Source organism: Narcine bancroftii, chromosome 5 (assembly GCF_036971445.1).
Source record: "Narcine bancroftii isolate sNarBan1 chromosome 5, sNarBan1.hap1, whole genome shotgun sequence".
Taxonomy (NCBI): Eukaryota; Metazoa; Chordata; class Chondrichthyes; order Torpediniformes; family Narcinidae; genus Narcine; species Narcine bancroftii.
The window spans coordinates 133,164,887-133,183,751 of record NC_091473.1 but is presented as its reverse complement, the minus strand read 5'-3'; the positions used below and the strand labels follow the sequence as shown (position 1 = coordinate 133,183,751).

The following is an 18,865-nucleotide window of genomic DNA, read 5'->3' as shown; positions in this document are numbered from 1 at the left end:
GACCAACAAAGAGCTGTAAGGATAAGTGTGAGGACCAATACTGGGCTGTGGAGAAACAGTGAGGCAGGTGGATCAGTGGGGGGACTGACACGGGGCTGTAGGGAGAGAACGGGGCAGTGGGATCAGAGTGGGGACTGACACAGGGCTGTGGGGTGAGAGCGGGAAAGTGTGATCAGTGTGGGGACTGATACAGGGCTGTGGGGTGAGACCGGGGCAGTAGGATCAGTGAGGGGACTGACACGCGGCTGTGGGGAGAGAGTGGGGCAGTGGGATCAGTATGGGGACTGACACTGGGCTGTGGGGTGAGAGCGGGGCAGTGGGATCAGTATGAGGACTGACATGGGGCTGTGGGGTGAGAATGGGGCAGTGGGATCAGGGTAAGGACTGACACGGGGCTGTGGGGTGAGAATGGGGCAGTGGGATCAGTATGGGGACTGACACGGGGCTTTGGGGTGAGAGCGGGGGAGTGGGATCAGTATGGGGACTGACAGGGAATTGTGGGGTGAGAACAGGGCAGTGGGATCAGTATGGGGACTGACACAGGGTTGTGGGGAGAGAGTGGGGCAGTGGGATCACTGTGGAGACTGACACGGGGCTGTGGGGAGAGAGTGGAGCAGTGGGATCAATGTGGGGACCAACACAGAGCTGTAAGGAGAGAGCAGGGCAGTGGGATCAGTGCGAGGACCGATACACGGATGTGGGGAAACAGTGGGGCAGGTGGATTAGTGTCGCAACTGACACAGGGCTGTAGGGAGAGAGCTGGGCTGTGGAATCAGCGTGGGGACCAATACAGGGCTGTATGGAGAGAATAGGGCAGTGGAATCAGCGTGGGGACCAATACAAGGCTGTATGGAGAGAACAGGGCAGTGGGATAAGGGTATAGGGACTGACACAGGGCTGTGGGCAGACTGGAGTAGTGGGATCAATATGGTGATGAACAAAGAGCTGTAAGGATCAGTGTAAGGACCAATACAGGGCTGTAGGGAAACAGGTGGATCAGTGGGGGCATGGACACGGAGTTGTGGGGAGAGAGCAGGGCAGTGGGATCAGTGTGTGGACTGATACAGGGCTGTGGGGTGAGAGCAGGTCAGTGATATTAATTGGGACTGTTACAGGGCTGTGGGGAGAGAGTGGGGCAGTGGGATCAGTGTGGGGACTGACACAGGGGTGTGGGATCAGTGTGGACACCGACACAGGGCTGTAGAGAGAGAGTTGGGCAGTGGGATCAGTATGGGGACTGACACGGGGCTGTGGGGTAAGAGTGAGGCAGTGGAATCAGTGTAGGGTCTTACACGGGGCTGTGGGGAGAGAGCGGGGCAGTGGGATCAGTGTGGGGACTGACACAGGGGTGTGGGATCAGTGTGGACACCGACATAGGGCTGTAGGGAGAGAGTTGGGCAGTGGGATCAGTGTAGGGTCTTACATGGGGCTGTGGGGAGAGAGCGGGGCAGTGGGATCAGTGTGGGGACTGACATGCTGCTGTGGGGAGAGAGTGGGGCAGTGGGATCAGTGTGGAGACCACCCAGGGGGTGTGAGGTGAGAGCGTAGCAGTGGGATCAGTGTAGGGACTGACCCTTGGCTGTGGAGTGAGGGCAGGGCAGGTGGATCAGTGAGTGGACTGACACGGGGCTTTGGGGTGAGAGCAGGGCAGTGATATTAATTGGGACTAATATAGGGCTAAGGGCAGGGAGCGGGGCAGTTGGATCAGTTTGGATAAACAGTATACAATTTCCTATAGCTAGCCATTGCTTTTTCTAAATTGTTGTGGACTTTCTCACGGTCTCTGAATATTGCAGGACCAGGGATGTGGTCGGACGTTGCCCAAATGGATATTAAGCAGTACATAGCTCTAGTTTTAAAATTTCGACATACAGCACAGTAACAGGCCCTGTTGGCCCACGAGCCCAGTTACACCTAATTGACCAGCAACCCGGAACATTTTGAACAGTGGGAGGAAACTGGAGCACGCAGTCATGGGGAGAATATACAAATTCTTACAGACTGTACCGGATTCGAACACGAGTCGCTGGTGCTGTAAGAACGTTCTGTTAACCACTCTGTTAACGGTGCCGCCCTGAGGATTCAAGAGGATTTTTGAGGTTTCAAAGGCATCTTCTCTGTTTTCTTACCTCCTGAGAGTACAGGCTAAATCTGTCCAAACTCTCAGCTTACAGCAAACTCACCTTCACAGGAATAAAGGTGACTAGTTCTTCGTTAAGCTCCCTTTACCACATGATGTTGGGAGAGCTGGACTGTACACAGCATGTCAGAAACAGTCAGGGAGAAATCACTGTATTGGAAGTGCTCTATTGGCCCCCAAATAACCTCTGGGAGACTGGGGAAGATGAGTCAACACATTTTGGAATGGGTTGTTGTTATGGGAGGCTTCGACTTCCCAAATATTGACTGGCACCTCCTCAGTGCAATAGGGATAAATGGGCTAAATTTTTCACCCGTGTCCAAGAAAGATTCCTGACGTGGTATGTGGACCAACCGGCTACAGGAGAGGGCGAACTGGATTTACTAGTGGGTAATTAACTGGGGTGAGTGACAGACCTCTTGGTGGGAAGCATTTTGGTGACATTTAGCATAGCAATGAGCAAAGATAAGAGCAGGCAAAATAGTAAAGTGTTCAATTGGGGAAGGGCTAATTATGAAAAGGCAGGAAAAGGGAACCTGGTTTGCAAAAGAGGCCTTCGACACTTATGTAAATTATAGAAGGTTGATGAGACTGAAGGTAGGAGTGCTTAAGGATAAAGGAGGCAATATTGCCTGGAGATGGAGGAGGTTGGGAAGGTCCTAAATGAATAATTTGCTTCACCAATGAAAAGGAAAGGGGAAAAAAAAAATCACAAAAATGTGTAGACACCGTGAATGAAGTAAAAGCACAAAGAGCTGGAGAAACTCAGCAGGTCAAACGGTGGCCTTTATGTGGCAAAGGTAACAAAAGGACACATCTTACCTTTGCTTCATCAAAGGACATTGTTTGACCTGCTGAGTTTCTCCAGCTTCTTCTTAGTTTGACCAAAGAAAAGGACTATGGTCAAGGTGAGGTGAGAATTGAACAGCGTGTGTGCTGAAGCTTATTAAGGTTGAGAAAGAGGAAGTGTTGGATCTTCTTCAAAGTATTAGAATTGATAATTTCCTGTGACTGGATGATATATACCCCAGGTTGCTGTGAGAAAGGAGGGAAAAGATATTTGGGGCATTGGCTTTGAGTCCTCCTTGGCCACAGGGGAGTTATCGGAGGATTAGAGAATGGCAAATGTGGTGACTTGTTTAAAGAAGGAAATAGGGAGAATCCTGGGAATTATGGACCAGAAGGTCTTCCATTAGTGATGGGCAAGCTATTGAAGAGGATTCTAAGGGACATGATTTACCAGCATTTAGAGAAGTATCGTCTTCTCAGGGTTCGGTATTGGGACCATTGCTGTTTGTCATATATAGTAATGATTTGGAGGATGGGGTGGTAAATTGGATTAATAAATATGCAGATTATACTAAAATAGGGGGAAATGTGGATGATGAAGAGGGTTTTCAAAGATTGTAGAGGGATTTAAACTGCTTAGAGGAGTGGGCAGAAAGATAGCAGATGGAGTTTAATGCTGATAAGTGTGAGGTGCTTCAATTTGGAAAGAATAATCAAAGCAAGTCATATGTGGTAAATGGGAGAGCATTGAAGGATGCAGTGGAGCAGAAAGATCTAGAAATAACAGTGCATTATTCCCTGAAGGTAGGAGCGCATGTGGATAGGGTGGTGAAGAAGGCCTTTAGTATGTTTGCCTATATAAAACAGTGCATAGAATATAGGAGTTGGGAAGTAATGATGAAACTGTACAAGGCATTGGTGAGGCCAAATTTAGAGTACTGTGTGCAGTTCTGTTCACCGATTTATAGGAAGGATATTAACAAGATAGAGAGAGTGCAGAGAAGATTTACAAAAATGTTGCCTGGGTTTCAGCATCTGGAATGCAAGGAAAGATTGAGCAAATTAGGTCTTTATTCCTTGGAACATAGAAGGCTGAGAGGGGATTTGATAGAGTTGTTTAAGATAATGAGAGGGATAGATAGAGTTGATGTGGAAAGGCTTTTCCCATTGAGAGTAGGAGAGATGGATACAAGAGGTCATGGGTTGAGTTGATGGGCAAAGGTTTAGGAGGAACATGAGGGGGAACTTCCTTACTCAGAGAGTGGTTACAGTGTGGAATGGGCTTCCAGGAAAGGTGGTGGAGTCAGGTCAATTTTATCATTTAAGAAAGTGTTGGATAAGTATATGGATGGGAGGGGGATGGAGAGATATGGGCAGAGTGCTGGTAAATGGGATTAGAGGAGGGTACTTGGATCAGTGCAGACTAGAAGGGCTAAATTGGCCTGTTTCCGTGCTGTAATTGTTATATGGTTATATGGCCTGGAAGTCAGCCTGAAGAAAACTGAGGTCCTCCATCAGCCAGCTCCCCACCATGACTACCAGCCCCCCCACATCTCCATCGGGCACACAAAACTCAAAACGGTCAACCAGTTTACCTATCTCGGCTGCACCATTTCATCAGATGCAAGGATCGACAATGAGATAGACAACAGACTCGCCAAGGCAAATAGCGCCTTTGGAAGACTACACAAAAGAGTCTGGAAAAACAACCAACTGAAATACCTCACAAAGATAAGCGTATACAGAGCCGTTGTCATACCCACACTCCTGTTCGGCTCCGAATCATGGGTCCTCTACCGGCACCATCTACGGCTCCTAGAACGCTTCCACCAGCGTTGTCTCCGCTCCATCCTCAACATCCATTGGAGCGCTCACACCCCTAACGTCGAGGTACTCGAGATGGCAGAGGTCGACAGCATCGAGTCCACGCTGCTGAAGATCCAGCTGCGCTGGATGGGTCACGTCTCCAGTTGGAGGACCATCGCCTTCCCAAGATCGTATTATATGGCGAGCTCTCCACTGGCCACCGTGACAGAGGTGCACCAAAGAAAAGGTACAAGGACTGCCTAAAGAAATCTCTTGGTGCCTGCCACATTGATCACCGCCAGTGGGCTGATAACGCCTCAAACCGTGCATCTTGGCGCCTCACAGTTTGGCAGGCAGCAGCCTCCTTTGAAGAAGACCGCAGAGCCCACCTCACTGACAAAAGGCAAAGGAGGAAAAACCCAACACCCAACCCCAACCAACCAATTTTCCCTTGCAACCGCTGCAATCGTGTCTGCCTGTCCCGCATCGGACTGGTCAGCCACAAACGAGCCTGCAGCTGACGTGGACTTTTTTTACCCCCTCCATAAATCTTCGTCCGCGAAGCCAAGCCAAAGAAAGAAAGAATATGGCTTTGTGATGGGCACAAGACGAAATGAGTTTTTTGAGGAGGCAACAAAATAAATTGATGAGGCTAGGGAGGTAGATGTGGTCTATATGGATTTTAGTAAGGCATTTGACAAGGTGTCCCATGGTAGATCATTTCAGAAAGTTTTGAGGAACGAGATGCATAGAGCCTTGGCTGAATGGATTTCAGAATTGGCTTGGCTACAAAAAGCAGAGGGTAGTTTTTTGTGGATGGAATGTATTCTGCCGGGAGTCAGTGGAATTCCACAGGAATCTGATGTGGGACCCCTGCTCTTTGTGATTTTTATAAATGACTTTGATGAAAAAGTGGAGGGATGGGTTAGTAAGTTTGCAAAAGACCCAAAGGTTGGAAGTGTTCTGGATAGTGTGTCATAGATTACCTTGAGATACGGACAGGAAGTGAAACATGAAAGTCTGCAGAGACTGTGATTGAAATAAAACCACAAGCTGGAGAAACTCAGCAGATCAAACAGTGTACTTTATATGGCAAAGATAGTTACATAACCCACGTGTTGGGCTTGAGCCCTTCATCAAGGCTTGAAAAAATGTAGGCAAGTACTCAAGCCTGAAATGTTGGTCATGTAACATTACCTTTGCTACATAAATACACTACTTGACCTGCTAAGTTTATCCAGGATTGTGTTTGTATTTGGATATAGACAGGATGCAGAGATGGGCAGAAATTAACAGTTGGAGTTCATTTCTGGTAAATGTGAAATGATACATTTTGGAAGGTCAAACTTGAAGGCAGAATACATGATTAATGGTGGGATACTTAGTACGGAAGAACAAAGGGACCTTGGGCTCCAAATCCATAGATCTCTCAAGGTTACCATACCAATTGTGTACTGATTGAGTGCTAGTGCTAATCCTGAACACTAGAGGGAGTTGGGAGATGAGCTGTTGCACCTTGGGTACATTCAAAATGGATTCCTCCACGAGGTCTTCTCCGTGTGCATCTTAGCTAATAAATAGAGTTGTTTTAAAAGAACTCAAGCTTCTTTTTTTGCAATAGAAGAAACATCACAGATTGATAGGGTAGTTAAGAAGGCTTATGGTGTGCTGGCCTTCATTAGTCAGGGGATTGAGTTCAAGAGTCAAGGGGTAATGTTGCCACTCTATAGGACTGGTTGGACCACACCTGGAATACTGTGTTCAGTTCCGATCACCTTATTGCAGGAGGTAATGGAAGCTTATGGAGAGGCTGCACAGAGAAATTTACCAGTATATTGCCTGGATTGGAAAATATGTCTTGTAAGGCAAGGTCAGCAGAGCTTGGGGTTTTTATTCTTTGGAAGGAAGAAGATAGAGAGGTGACAATAAAGGAGTACAAAATTTTAAGAGGCCTTTTCTACCGGGCTAGCACAGCAAACACCAGAGGACATCTGTACAAAGTGAGGGGAGGAACGTTTAGGGGAGATGTCAGGGGTAAGCTTTTTACACAGAAAAGCTGTGGGTGCCTGGAATATGTCGCCTGGGGTGGTGGTGGAGGCCGGTGTAACAGGGATATTTAAAAGACAGGCACACGGATTAAAGAAAAACAGAGGGAATGAGGTAGGGAAGATTTAGTTTGTTGAGTTGGTTTATATAGATCAGCACAACATGGTGGGCCGAGGGTCCTGTACTGTACTGTGCTGTAATGTTCTGTGTTCCAATATTTCAGATACAATCTCACTGGGCTCCTATATATTTTGAAAAATGGTCTTTCTTCTCTTGCAGTCAGATCTCCTTATGATAAAGGTCCACATGCTGTCACCTTCCCAAACGTTTGTTGTACATAGCTGCATGGTAACATTCAGTGAATTATATTCAAGGACACTGAGGTTTCTCTGAACACCACACACTCACTGTTCAATTTTTGCTAAAATAGAGAGCATCACATGTTTCCATATTCCTTTTCTCTAATCCAGCTACTCGCAACCTTTTTTTTTTTTGGCGAAGGCCCCCTACGACCATGCTCAAAGTTTAAGCCCTCCCCCCAACCCCATGTGAAGGAGTCAAGTTTTGGTTTCTTCTGTAATTCTCTCCTACCGATGACATAAAAAAAATAAACAATATTTTATGCTACTGAGGTGAAACAAAAATAAGTCTTTTCCTTCAATGTGCTGTGGCCCCTGTTGAGAATGGCCATCACCTTCTCCCCATCAACTCTCCACTTCTTTCTCTTCTACCATCCCACCTGTATCCACCTATTCTCTCTTCCCTGTTAACAATGCTCCTTACCTTCCCTTTCCTCCCTCCTCTTCTCTTCTTACCTTTAATTTGACCTTGTTTTTCCTGATTCCTGAATGCAAAGGGAAGGTTGAGAATCACTGCTCTAGACCCACTTGTTACTGAAATATTTTACCTGAGAAAAATTTCATTGGCCCTTTTCCTTTGGAGTTCGGAAATCGTGCAGATAACAAGTCAATATGGTCCGATTGAAACAGTGGTTTTCAAACTTTTTCTTTCTCCTCACATACCACCTTAAGCAATCCCTTCATAATCACAGAGCATAGGGAATACTTAAAGTGGTATGTGAGTGGAAAGAAAAAGTTTGGAAAACACCAGTCTCTTCTTCTGTTATTTAACTTTCTGTCATTTCCTGACATTATAAACATGATGTTGGTCCTCCATCAGCCAGCTCCCCACCATGATTACCAGCCCCCCCACATCTCCATCGGGCACACAAAACTCAAAACGGTCAACCAGTTTACCTATCTCGGCTGCACCATTTCATCAGATGCAAGGATCGACAATGAGATAGACAACAGACTCGCCAAGGCAAATAGCGCCTTTGGAAGACTACACAAAAGAGTCTGGAAAAACAACCAACTGAAAAACCTCACAAAGATAAGCGTATACAGAGCCGTTGTCATACCCACACTCCTGTTCGGCTCCGAATCATGGGTCCTCTACCGGCACCATCTACGGCTCCTAGAACGCTTCCACCAGCGTTGTCTCCGCTCCATCCTCAACATCCATTGGAGCGCTTACATCCCTAACGTCGAAGTACTCGAGATGGCAGAGGTCGACAGCATCGAGTCCACGCTGCTGAAGATCCAGCTGCGCTGGATGGGTCACGTCTCCAGAATGGAGGACCATCTCCTTCCCAAGATCGTGTTATATGGCGAGCTCTCCACTGGCCACCATGACAGAGGTGCACCAAAGAAAAGGTACAAGGACTGCCTAAAGAAATCTCTTGGTGCCTGCCACATTGACCACCGCCAGTGGGCTGATATCGCCTCAAACCGTGCATCTTGGCGCCTCACAGTTTGGCGGGCAGCAACCTCCTTTGAAGAAGACCGCAGAGCCCACCTCACTGACAAAAGGCAAAGGAGGAAAAACCCAACACCCAACCCCAACCAACCAATTTTCCCCTGCAACCGCTGCAATCGTGTCTGCCTGTCCCGCATCGGACTTGTCAGCCACAAACGAGCCTGCAGCTGACGTGGACTTTTTACCCCCTCCATAAATCTTCGTCCGCGAAGCCAAGCCAAAGAAACATGATGTTATCTGAATTTTACTTGATTTTCTAGTGAACGACTGACCCTCTACACAACACCTAATACAATTTGCTCCTTTCTAGAACATTGGTCTTGGACGACGTGTAGCCTCCATTTACTGGACTATACTACTGTACTGAATTAAGGGTCAGATTTGGGAGTTTCTTCTGAATGTACTTAACAATGGAGTTTTGGAAGCAGAAGCTTTACTGGAAGTTAGCCCAAATTTGATGAATGGAATGAGGATAAAGAACAGCAATCATGATTGAATGGAGTTCAACAAGAAAGTCTGCAGAAGCTGGGGCCGAGTGTTGTACGCAAACAGGCTGGAGAAACTCAGCAGGTCACATAGCATTCATAAGAAATAAAGGACAGCAGGGTTAGTGTAGCAGTCAGTGCAACACCTTTACAGATCAGCCATCGAGACCGGAGTTTGAATCCCGACTGTCTGTAAGCAATTGGTACATTCTCCCTGTGTCTGCGTGGGTTTCCTCTGGGTGCTCCAGTTTCCTCCCACTGTTCAAAATGTACCGGGGGTGTAAATCAAATGGGTTTAATTGGGCGGCACGGGCTCGGGGCCGAAAGGGCCTGTTACCTTGCTGTGTCTCTAAATTTAAAAAAATTTAAAAAGTGACCTGCTGAGTTTCTCCAGCGCATTTATATATTGCTGCAGTCAGCCATCTGGCCCGTCAGCCTGCTCTGCCATTCACTATGATCTCAGCTGATCTGGCCGAGTATTCAGCTCCCCCTACCCGCCTGATCTAATAACCCTTAACTTGTCTGCTTTGCCAAAATTTGTTTCTTAAGTAAATTTAACGAGGAATCCCTGATAGTCTGAAGAGCCTCCATTTGTTCCTGTCTCCCTTAAATATTTTGTTACCCATGCCACACCAGTACAAGGTTATTTCAAGCAACTTACCTTTTGGACAGTAAATTGAGGTCATTTCATCATTGAGGATGAAGTTGGGGGTGAAATGAATGTACCGGCCTTTCTCCCCACATCCACCAAACTGCAGCGTGTACGGGACATCTCCATGCTTAAGGTACGATTCAGCAATGATCACATTTGCCTATGAAAGTAAATCGCAAGTGAAAATCCATGCACATGGCACCACTGAAAGGGCCGTCACATACAGCACACTAAATGATTCAAGTCTGAGAACTGAGGACAAGGGTCAAGGGGCAACTCAGTGATGGGAGGACATTTGGGATTAAGGGAATTTTAGATGAGTGAATAGTGGAAGTATTTTATGTTTTACAAGTGTTGTCTTACAGTACATTCAAAAAAAGAAAGCAGAAATGGATAAGGGGGAAAGGTGGTGATGAGGAAGTGGAAATGAGAGATAAACAAAGTATGAAATGGCCATGTTGAACTATATGACTATAAATATTAACGAAATACATAACCAAATCAAAAGGAAGACGCTGTTAAATTTACTGAAGAAAGAAAAAATTGATATAGCATTCGTGCAAGAAACACATCTAACTGAAGTGGAACATAATAAATTAGGGAGAGACTGGGTAGGACACGTAAGGGCAGCATCATATAATTCAAAAGCTAGAGGTGTAGCTATATTAATCAATAAAAATGTACCATTCAAAATAGAGGAGGAAATAATAAATCCAGTAGGGAGGTATGTAATGATAAAGTGTCAGATATATTCAGAATTTTGGAATTTGCTCAATGTATATGCACCGAATGAAGAGGATCAAAAATTTATGCAAGATATCTTTTTGAAGATTGCAGATATGCAGGGGAATATACTGATAGGAGGGGACTTTAACCTTAATTTGGACTCAAAGATGGACAAAACTGGGCAAGACTAGCAGAACAAAGTAACCAAATTTATGGTTAAATCGATGCAGGAAATGCAACTTTTGGATATATGAAGGAGACAACATCCAAAGGAGAAGGAATACTACTATTATTCGGGCAGACATAAAACATACTCAAGGATAGACCTGTTCTTGTTGTCAGCCCACATCCAAGGGAGAGTTAGAAACACGGAATATAAAGCTAGATTGTTATCTGATCACTCACCCCTGTTATTAGCAATAGAGCTGGAGGACATCCCACTGAGAACATATAGATGGAGATTAAACTCCATGCTACTTAAAAGACAGGATTTTAGAGAATTCTTGAGCGACAAATTAAAATGTACTTTGAAATAAATACAGATTCAGTGAAAGATAAATTTATACTATGGGATGCAATGAAAGCGTTTATCAGAGGGCAGATAATAAGTTATGTAACGAAGATGACGAAGGACTACAATCGGGAAATAGAACAGCTGGAAAGGGAAATAGCAAGTACAGAAAAAGAATTAGCAACAAGGGAAGATTAAACAAAAAGAAGAGAATTGGCTGACAAAAAAATAAAATACGAAACATTACAAACGTACAAGGTGGAGAAGAACATAATGAAGACAAAACAGAAGTATTATGAGCTAGGAGAAAAAAAGCCCTAAATACTAGCTTGGCATCTTAAAACAGAAGAAACTAAAAGAATGGTATTGGCATCAAGGAAAAAGGACAAACAAATTACATATAACCCTACTGAAATCAATGAAAACTTTAAGGAATTCTACGAGCAATTATACCGAACTGAGAACGAAGGGAAACAAGACAAAATAAATGAGTTTCTAGCTAAAATTAGCTCTAGGAGCAGAACAAATTAATAAAATCATTTGAAATAGAGGAAATACAGGATATATTTAAAAAATTACCGAACAATAAAACACCGGGAGAGGATGGACTTCCAATAGAATTCTATAAAACATTTAAAGACTTATTAATTCCTCCTCTCCTGGAAGTAATGAACCAGATTGAAGAAACAGAAAACATCGCAGATTCATGCAAAACAGTAATAATTACAGTAATGCCAAAGATGGGGAAAGATCCACTAACACCAGCATCGTATAGACCAATATCTCTACTCAACACAGATTATAAGATAGCTAAACTATTAGCAAACAAATTGGACGACTGTGTACCAAAAGTAGTAAATCTAGATCAAACTGGATTTATTAAGAAAAGATGAACAACAGACAATATCTGTAAGTTCATTTACTTAATCCATGAAATACAAGGAAACAAGACGCCAACAATGGCGGTGGCCTTAGATGCAGAGAAAGCCTTTGACAGAGTATTTATTCAAAGTACTACAGAGGTTCAACCTACCAGAGAAATATATTAATTGGATTGAAGCATTATATAAGGGACTATTGGCAAAGGTGAGAGTAAATGGATATATATCAAACCAATTTAAATTAAGCAGGTCAACTAGGCAGGAATGTCCACTATCTCCCTCACTGTTCGCGTTAGCTATAGAACCCTTGGCAGAACTGATAAGAACAGAAAATAAAATAAAAGGGATAAAAATAAAAGAGAAGGAATATAAAATCAGACTATTTGCAGATGACATCATAGTATACTTAACAGAACCAGAATTATCAATAAAAGAATTACATAAGAAATTGAAGGAATCTGGAGAAGTATCGGGGTACAAGATCAATGGAAATAAAAGTGAAGCAATGCCAATGAATAATGCAGATTTCACAAAGTTTAAGAAAGAATCACCATTTAAATGGCAAAAACAAGCAATCCGATACCTAGGTATTCAACTAAATAATAATCTAGGCTATCTATACAAATTAAATTATCAGCCATTAATGAAGAAATTACAAGATGACTTAGAACATTGGAAAGATTTACCACTAACACTGATAGGAAGGGTAAATTCCATTAAATGATTATCTTCCCAAGGATACAATACCTATTCCAATCTTTACCAATGCACCTAACAGAGAAATTCTTCAAGGAGCTAAAGAAAATAATAAGGAAATTCTTATGGAAAGGGGGGAACCGAGGATAGCACTAGATAAATTAACAGAATGGTACACACAAGGGGGCTTACAGCTACCAAACTTTAAGAATTATTACAGAGCAGCACAATTAAGATACCTATCAGATTTTTATCAAACAAGGGAAAAATCAGATTGGACCAGATTAGAGCTAGATAAAATAGGGGAGAAGGTACCTGAAGATATACTATATAAGTGGGATGAAAAACTGGTGCAACATGGGAATTCACCAGTACTGCATCATCTTCTCAACATATGGAAAAAGATTCACATAGAAAGGAAAAAACAAATTATCAACTACCAAAATTAATATTGACGCAAAATCAACTAATCCCCTTCACAATAGATAACCTTTCCTTTAGAGAATGGGAGAGAAAAGGGATCAAAAGAATAGAAAATTGTTTTTCGGGAAATAAATTATTATCTTTTGAACAAATAAAGTGCAAATATGGTATAACTCACGGTACAATGTTTGCATTCCACGAACTGAAAACCTACTTGAAGGACAAATTGGGAAGCAGGCTGAGGTTACCAGAAGGAAGCAATTTTGAATATGTGATTACAGACACAATGATAATTTAAAAATTTATAACAAACATGTACATCAAACTGCAAGAGAAAGAGAATGAGGAAATAAACTGTAAACCCAAACAAAAGTGGGAACAAGATCTAAACATAAAGATAAAGAATGAAACATTGGAAAAGCTATGCTCCGGAACTATGAGAAATACAATAAACACGAGGTTACACATGATACAATATAATTGGTTACACAGGCTATATATCACGCCCCAAAAGTTAAATAAATGCGACCCAACAGTATCAGATAGATGTTTTCGCTATAAGAAGGAAACGGGAACAACAGTACATGCAATTTGGGCATGTGAGAAAGTGGAAAAATTTTGGGAAGATCTAAATCGGGTATTAAATAAAATCACAAAAAGCAACATACCAAAAAACCCAGAGATCTTTCTTCTAAGTAATATAAGAAGTAAAGAACTAGGCCTCGATTTGGATGAAGCACAAAAATGATTTATTATGATAGCCTTAGCTGTAGCAAAAAAATGTATTATGTCAACCTGGAAATCAGATGATAGCCTAAGAATACAGCAATGGTACATAGAAATGAATAAATGTATTCCATTCGAAAAAATAACATATAATTTAAGAAATAACATCACAGTATTCGAACAAATTTGGGAACTGTACATGGAACACAATAGAGAAGTCCTACCACGGACCTCCACCCCCTAAAATGACAGAAGGAGAAGAAGATGAAGTCAACTGACCCAGTGTGTAAAAGTAGATGACACAATTTTCTTGTTTATTTTCATTGTGTGACGACATTGTTTAATGGGTTTAATGTATCATATATGGTGAACGTTGAATGGGTGGGGAGGGGGGATGAAGGAGGGAGGGAAAGGAGGTGGGGGGAAAAAGGGAGAAAATGACACTGTGTATATTCAAGAGGGAAATGTTTGTGTGTATTTTGGTCAGAATGGTTCATAGTATGAAAAAAAAAAGTCATAGAACTGAGGACGAAACTACCTGAAGGTCCAGGGTCACATCTCAGAGGAACCTTCTTGGACCCAACATACAAATGGCATCATGAAGAGCCTCGACTGACTCATGAGTTTACGGAGATTTGCTATGACATCAGAAATCGAAGCAAATTTCCACCATTGTGGAAATGGTGCTGACCAGCTACATCACGGTCTGGTATGAGGACAGCAATACCACTGAGCATAAAGCCCTGTAAAAGGTGATGGACACAGGACAGGACATTACAGGCAAAACCCTCCCCACTATCAAGAACATATACAGGGAATGCCACTGTCAGACAGCAGCAGCAATCATCAAGGATCCCCCACTACCCAGCACCCTCTCTGTTCTCTCTGCTACCATCAGGGCAGAGGTACCATGAGGCTTGCACCATAAGGACCAGCTGCTCCTCACAGACTCCACAACAACAAACAGTTTAAGAACTCTTACTTTTGCACTTTATTGATGTTTATTTTTTTCAGAGTTGCACAGTCAGTTTGTTTACATTTCTTTGTTTGTTTATATGTGTACGTTGAGTCAGCTCTTTTTTGCCCCTACCAAAATGTAGCAATTCTGCCTCACCCGCAGGAAAAAAAGAATCTCAGGGCTGTACACGATGTCAGGGATGCACTCCAAAAATAAATCTCAAATCTGAACATCACCTTTCTTCTCCACTCTACTCCCTGACACTTGTTCCTCCACCTCCCCATATCCCCTGTGTGGCCAGGCTTCACTCTTTCAACAATCATGATTCCTTGAGCAAACTTTCAATCATATAAAGAATGTAACCAATCTCTCATTTACCCTGCTGGACCGGTTCTAACTCCTGCAAGTACCACAGTCATCGATGCCCTTTGTATCTCATTTCACCTCCCTTCTCTGTCCTGTCCAATGTCCAATGTTCTGCTCCCACTCAAAGTGCTCTAGGTCAGGGCTTTCCAAACATTTTAGCTCACAGCACCTTTTTGGGGAGCACTTGGAAATCGCAGAACCCCGTAGTTACGAACCAGAAGTCAACCAGAATGGTGTCAACTTCTGGTTCGAGCATGGTTGAGTCTAATTTAAATTATTTTTCTTAAAAAGTAAACAATCTGAGGCAGTGCTTGAAAAATCCCATTTTTCAGTATTTGATTATTTTGTTTCAACTGAATATTAACCAAATTGCAAATACAAATATCAATGACCTCGCAGACCCCAAATAATGACCTTCCAGAAGCAGGTTTCCAATCCATTCCCAGCCACCCACAGGCCGGATCTCCCAATGCCTCTGAGGTAAGTATCCGCCTTGGCCCTGGCTGCCCACAGGTGGAGCTTCTGAGGCCTCCGAACATGGATTTGCATTCTGACCCGTGATGCCCACAGGCCTGAGCTTTCGACACCTCCATTGTTAACCCCCATCCCCACTGGCCAAGTGCTGGAGCTCCCGTCACCTCCGCCAGTGACTCTGACTGCAAACTGTAGACCCCGACACCTTTATTGACGCAGGTCCCAGTTCCAACCATCACCATTCCGGTGCTCACACTAACTCCATCATCAGTCTCAGTGAGAGGGAGGGATGGAGGGAGGGAACGAGCAAGTGAGCGATGGGGAGAGGTAGGGAGGGAGGGAGCAAATGAGTGAGGAGGGAGGGAGCAAGCAAGTGAGTGAGAGGGAAGGAGTGGGGAACTGAAAAACCACAGAGAGTCAGTAAAAGCCTTTTCTGCTGTACTGCACACGTGCAATAACTTGCAGTTGAAATTTTGAAAATGTGGCCAGCTTCGCACTAAAAGATATCGGAGTCTCATTGATTGAAAATGGTCCATCTGTGCTGCTAACGTCAGGCCTCAGGATGCCATTTTGTTTTGTTGGGGTCAAGGTAAATGTTTTCTGCCATTGCAGAAACACAGAGATTTAAAGACTGTTAGGTAAAACATCATGAGATGGGAATGTGTAAGGAGTTACCCTGTACAGGGCTGTAACAAGATGTGAATGCATCCTTGTACTTACAAGATAAGAGAGACATTGATGGATTGAGAGGCAGGAAGCTAGCAGGGAAAGGATAGCAACAGTTTTAGTCATTGGACAAGTAATGATATGATAATGTTCTAAGCATGTATCCAAGGGTATAAAAAATCACCATTTTGCTGATAACGGCAGAATGCATTCTCCGACTAACATTGTTAGTCGCAAGTGTTACAATCCGGTAATAAAGAACAAAGAACCCTGATTTCGACTCAGTCTGGTGTTTGTCTCACTCATTCATGAACAAAGCAGACCTAACAAGACACAGGTCAAAAGTAATTTAAATAAAAACAATTATTATTAGTTATAATTATTACTAACCATTTCTTCCACTAAACCTACAGATCCTAGATTGGGAAACACTGCTGCAGGATAAAGGGCCAACTCCATTTAATGTTTGTTGTCACATTGTGAAATGTACATTCTTACATTTTGCAGTCAAACATGGATTTGTCAGAAACACTTTAATAATGAACTTAATTCAATTTGTATAGATACATAAAGTAGACAGATCATAAATATTCACAGTAATCTTGGTGCAAAGCAAAGTGCAGACACTCATTTTGTGCTGGTAGTAACAAGGGAAGGTTCAAGAGCCTGATGGCTGTTGGAAAGAAACTGTTCTTGAACTGAGAAGTACTGGAAGGGTTTGACCCTTCCTCATATCGACTGGCAGATTCTTCCAGCAGTTTTGTTTTTGCTTCAAAGCCATTGAGAAATTACTTCCTGGAAAAAGCAACTTCAATATCTGAGGCCCCAGGGAAAGTTCTGGAATTTGTCTTCTGAATGGCTCCAATAACATAGTTGTTCATTTCCAAGTGCAAGTTGCACTTTTTATTGTGAATGGGGCACTTCCATGGCTCCCTGTGAGAGATTGTTAACAGATAGAGATTCTCAGGCTGACTGCCTGCCCAAAGGCTTGAGTGTGTTCTGGATGGTGAGAACCATGTTGTAATTTGAATGTGAAAATAATATGTAATTGAAATACTGTCATGTATTAATGTAGCTTCTTGTAATCACTGAATAAACTACCTTTGTAAAAGGAAAAAAAACAGAAGGATATTCCCAGGCTGACTGCCTGCCAATTTTCTGGGGTTACGTTCGTGGCTGAGTGTTCCTGGAGAAGGAGCACGGGTGTCCACGGGTACGATGTCGATTTCGATGGGCACCACATTGGCCCGAGTGCATTCTGGATAGTTCTGACTATGTTATTTTTTGAACTTGCAAACACTGTGCCTCTGAAGTACCGTCACATTGTGTATTAATATGATTTTTTATCATTACTGAATAAATTACCTATGTTAAAGACAAAGAAAAACAGATAGAGATCATACAATAAACATAAGAGTCTTTAGAAATGTTAGCTCTGTCCTTAGAGTTTCTCCTGCTCCAGCACAAAGTAGACAACCAGGTCTTTGCAGAGACATTCCAGGGATGGAAAGCTACAGTCAATCGTTTTAGTTTCCCCAACCCACTCTTTCTTACCTTCTCAAATGATTGAGTAGTTGGTCTCTGAACTTGGGTCCAATTCCATGGCCAGGAAGCAGGCAGGAGAATTTTTACATCTGCAAAGTAAAGTTGATGTTTTGTCGCTTGGTAGAGGTAGGACGAAGCTTCAGTCACCATTTCCTGCAAAGCAAACTCAGCATTAATGCCTTTTAGTCACCTGGAAGGGGAGGAGGGGGAAGAAATTCTGGCTCTCAAATCCTCACCTCAAAACACCAAAACACAATGCAAGTAAAATCATTCAAGACATCACTTACCTTAATGTTTTCAATCAGCTTGGCGTTATGTTGGATTCTAGGATTTATCGCAATAACGATGTTTCGATACCCATTGTTAACCACTGTAACTCCAGAACAGTTTAGAACACAAACATTCAGGATGCACTGGAACAGGAGACCTGGGATTCTGTCAAACATCTTCACTGCACTGAGCATTTCTCGACTTAAGAATGCTTCTTATAATGCAAGAAGAAGTTTGCCTAGTGACACACAGACAACCTGGGAGTGAATTGTAAAGAGTGTGCACTTCTGCTGGCAATCGAGGTTGGAAATTCCAGCCTGTTCTTATATTAATTATTATAATTACAGTACATTTCCCCTTTCAGACATTTGCAAGGCCATTGATACACAAATCTGAAAAGAGACATTTAATGTGGAGTTGTAATGTGATTTAGTTCAATCAGAAACAACAAAAATTATACTTCTGGTGTTGCTTTAAAAAAAAAGGGTTGGGAATAAACTGTATCAAAATTCACAAAAATAGAGCTAAAAAAAGATTGGTAAGAAATAAGAGTAATCGAGGGAGAAAAAATGAAAACAGACTGTAGTTTGTCAAAAGCAAAATGATGGAGAAAAGAGAAAATGGCCTCGTTACAAATTGATATGGGTAATATTATATTAAAGAAATAAAGAGGGATAAGGAATGGGCAGGGAGACAAAGCAAACATTTTGTGTCTCCTTTATGGAAGAGAAAACCTCTCAGTAATATTGGAAAGTTAAATATTGTTGGGGATATTAATGGAATCTGGGAAGCTGCAACCGTGGATTTAATGATGCATGGATTATAGAATAGTTTCCATGGATCAGAAGGCAGCAAATCTAAGCAAACAATGAGGAGGAAAATCAAAC

The 18,865-nt window shown here is 42.8% G+C and overlaps 1 protein-coding gene across 3 annotated transcripts in view; it reads right to left on the bottom strand.

The window, feature by feature from the left end:
• The window catches only part of LOC138763981 (calcium-activated chloride channel regulator 1-like), a 62,655-nt gene extending 44,428 nt beyond the window's left edge, over positions 1-18,227 (bottom strand). The window contains exons 1-3 of one of the 3 annotated variants that reach the window (XM_069939099.1): positions 17,996-18,227; positions 17,718-17,861; positions 9,746-9,896 (exon numbers count right to left, since the gene is read on the bottom strand). In XM_069939099.1, the coding sequence (XP_069795200.1) occupies positions 9,746-9,896; positions 17,718-17,861; positions 17,996-18,172 (472 nt within the window). In that variant the 5' untranslated portion in view covers positions 18,173-18,227. The remainder of the gene's footprint in view (positions 1-9,745; positions 9,897-17,717; positions 17,862-17,995) is intronic. The other 2 variants (XM_069939097.1, XM_069939098.1) reach the window with 2 other exon arrangements.
• Positions 18,228-18,865: the final 638 nt, after the last annotated feature.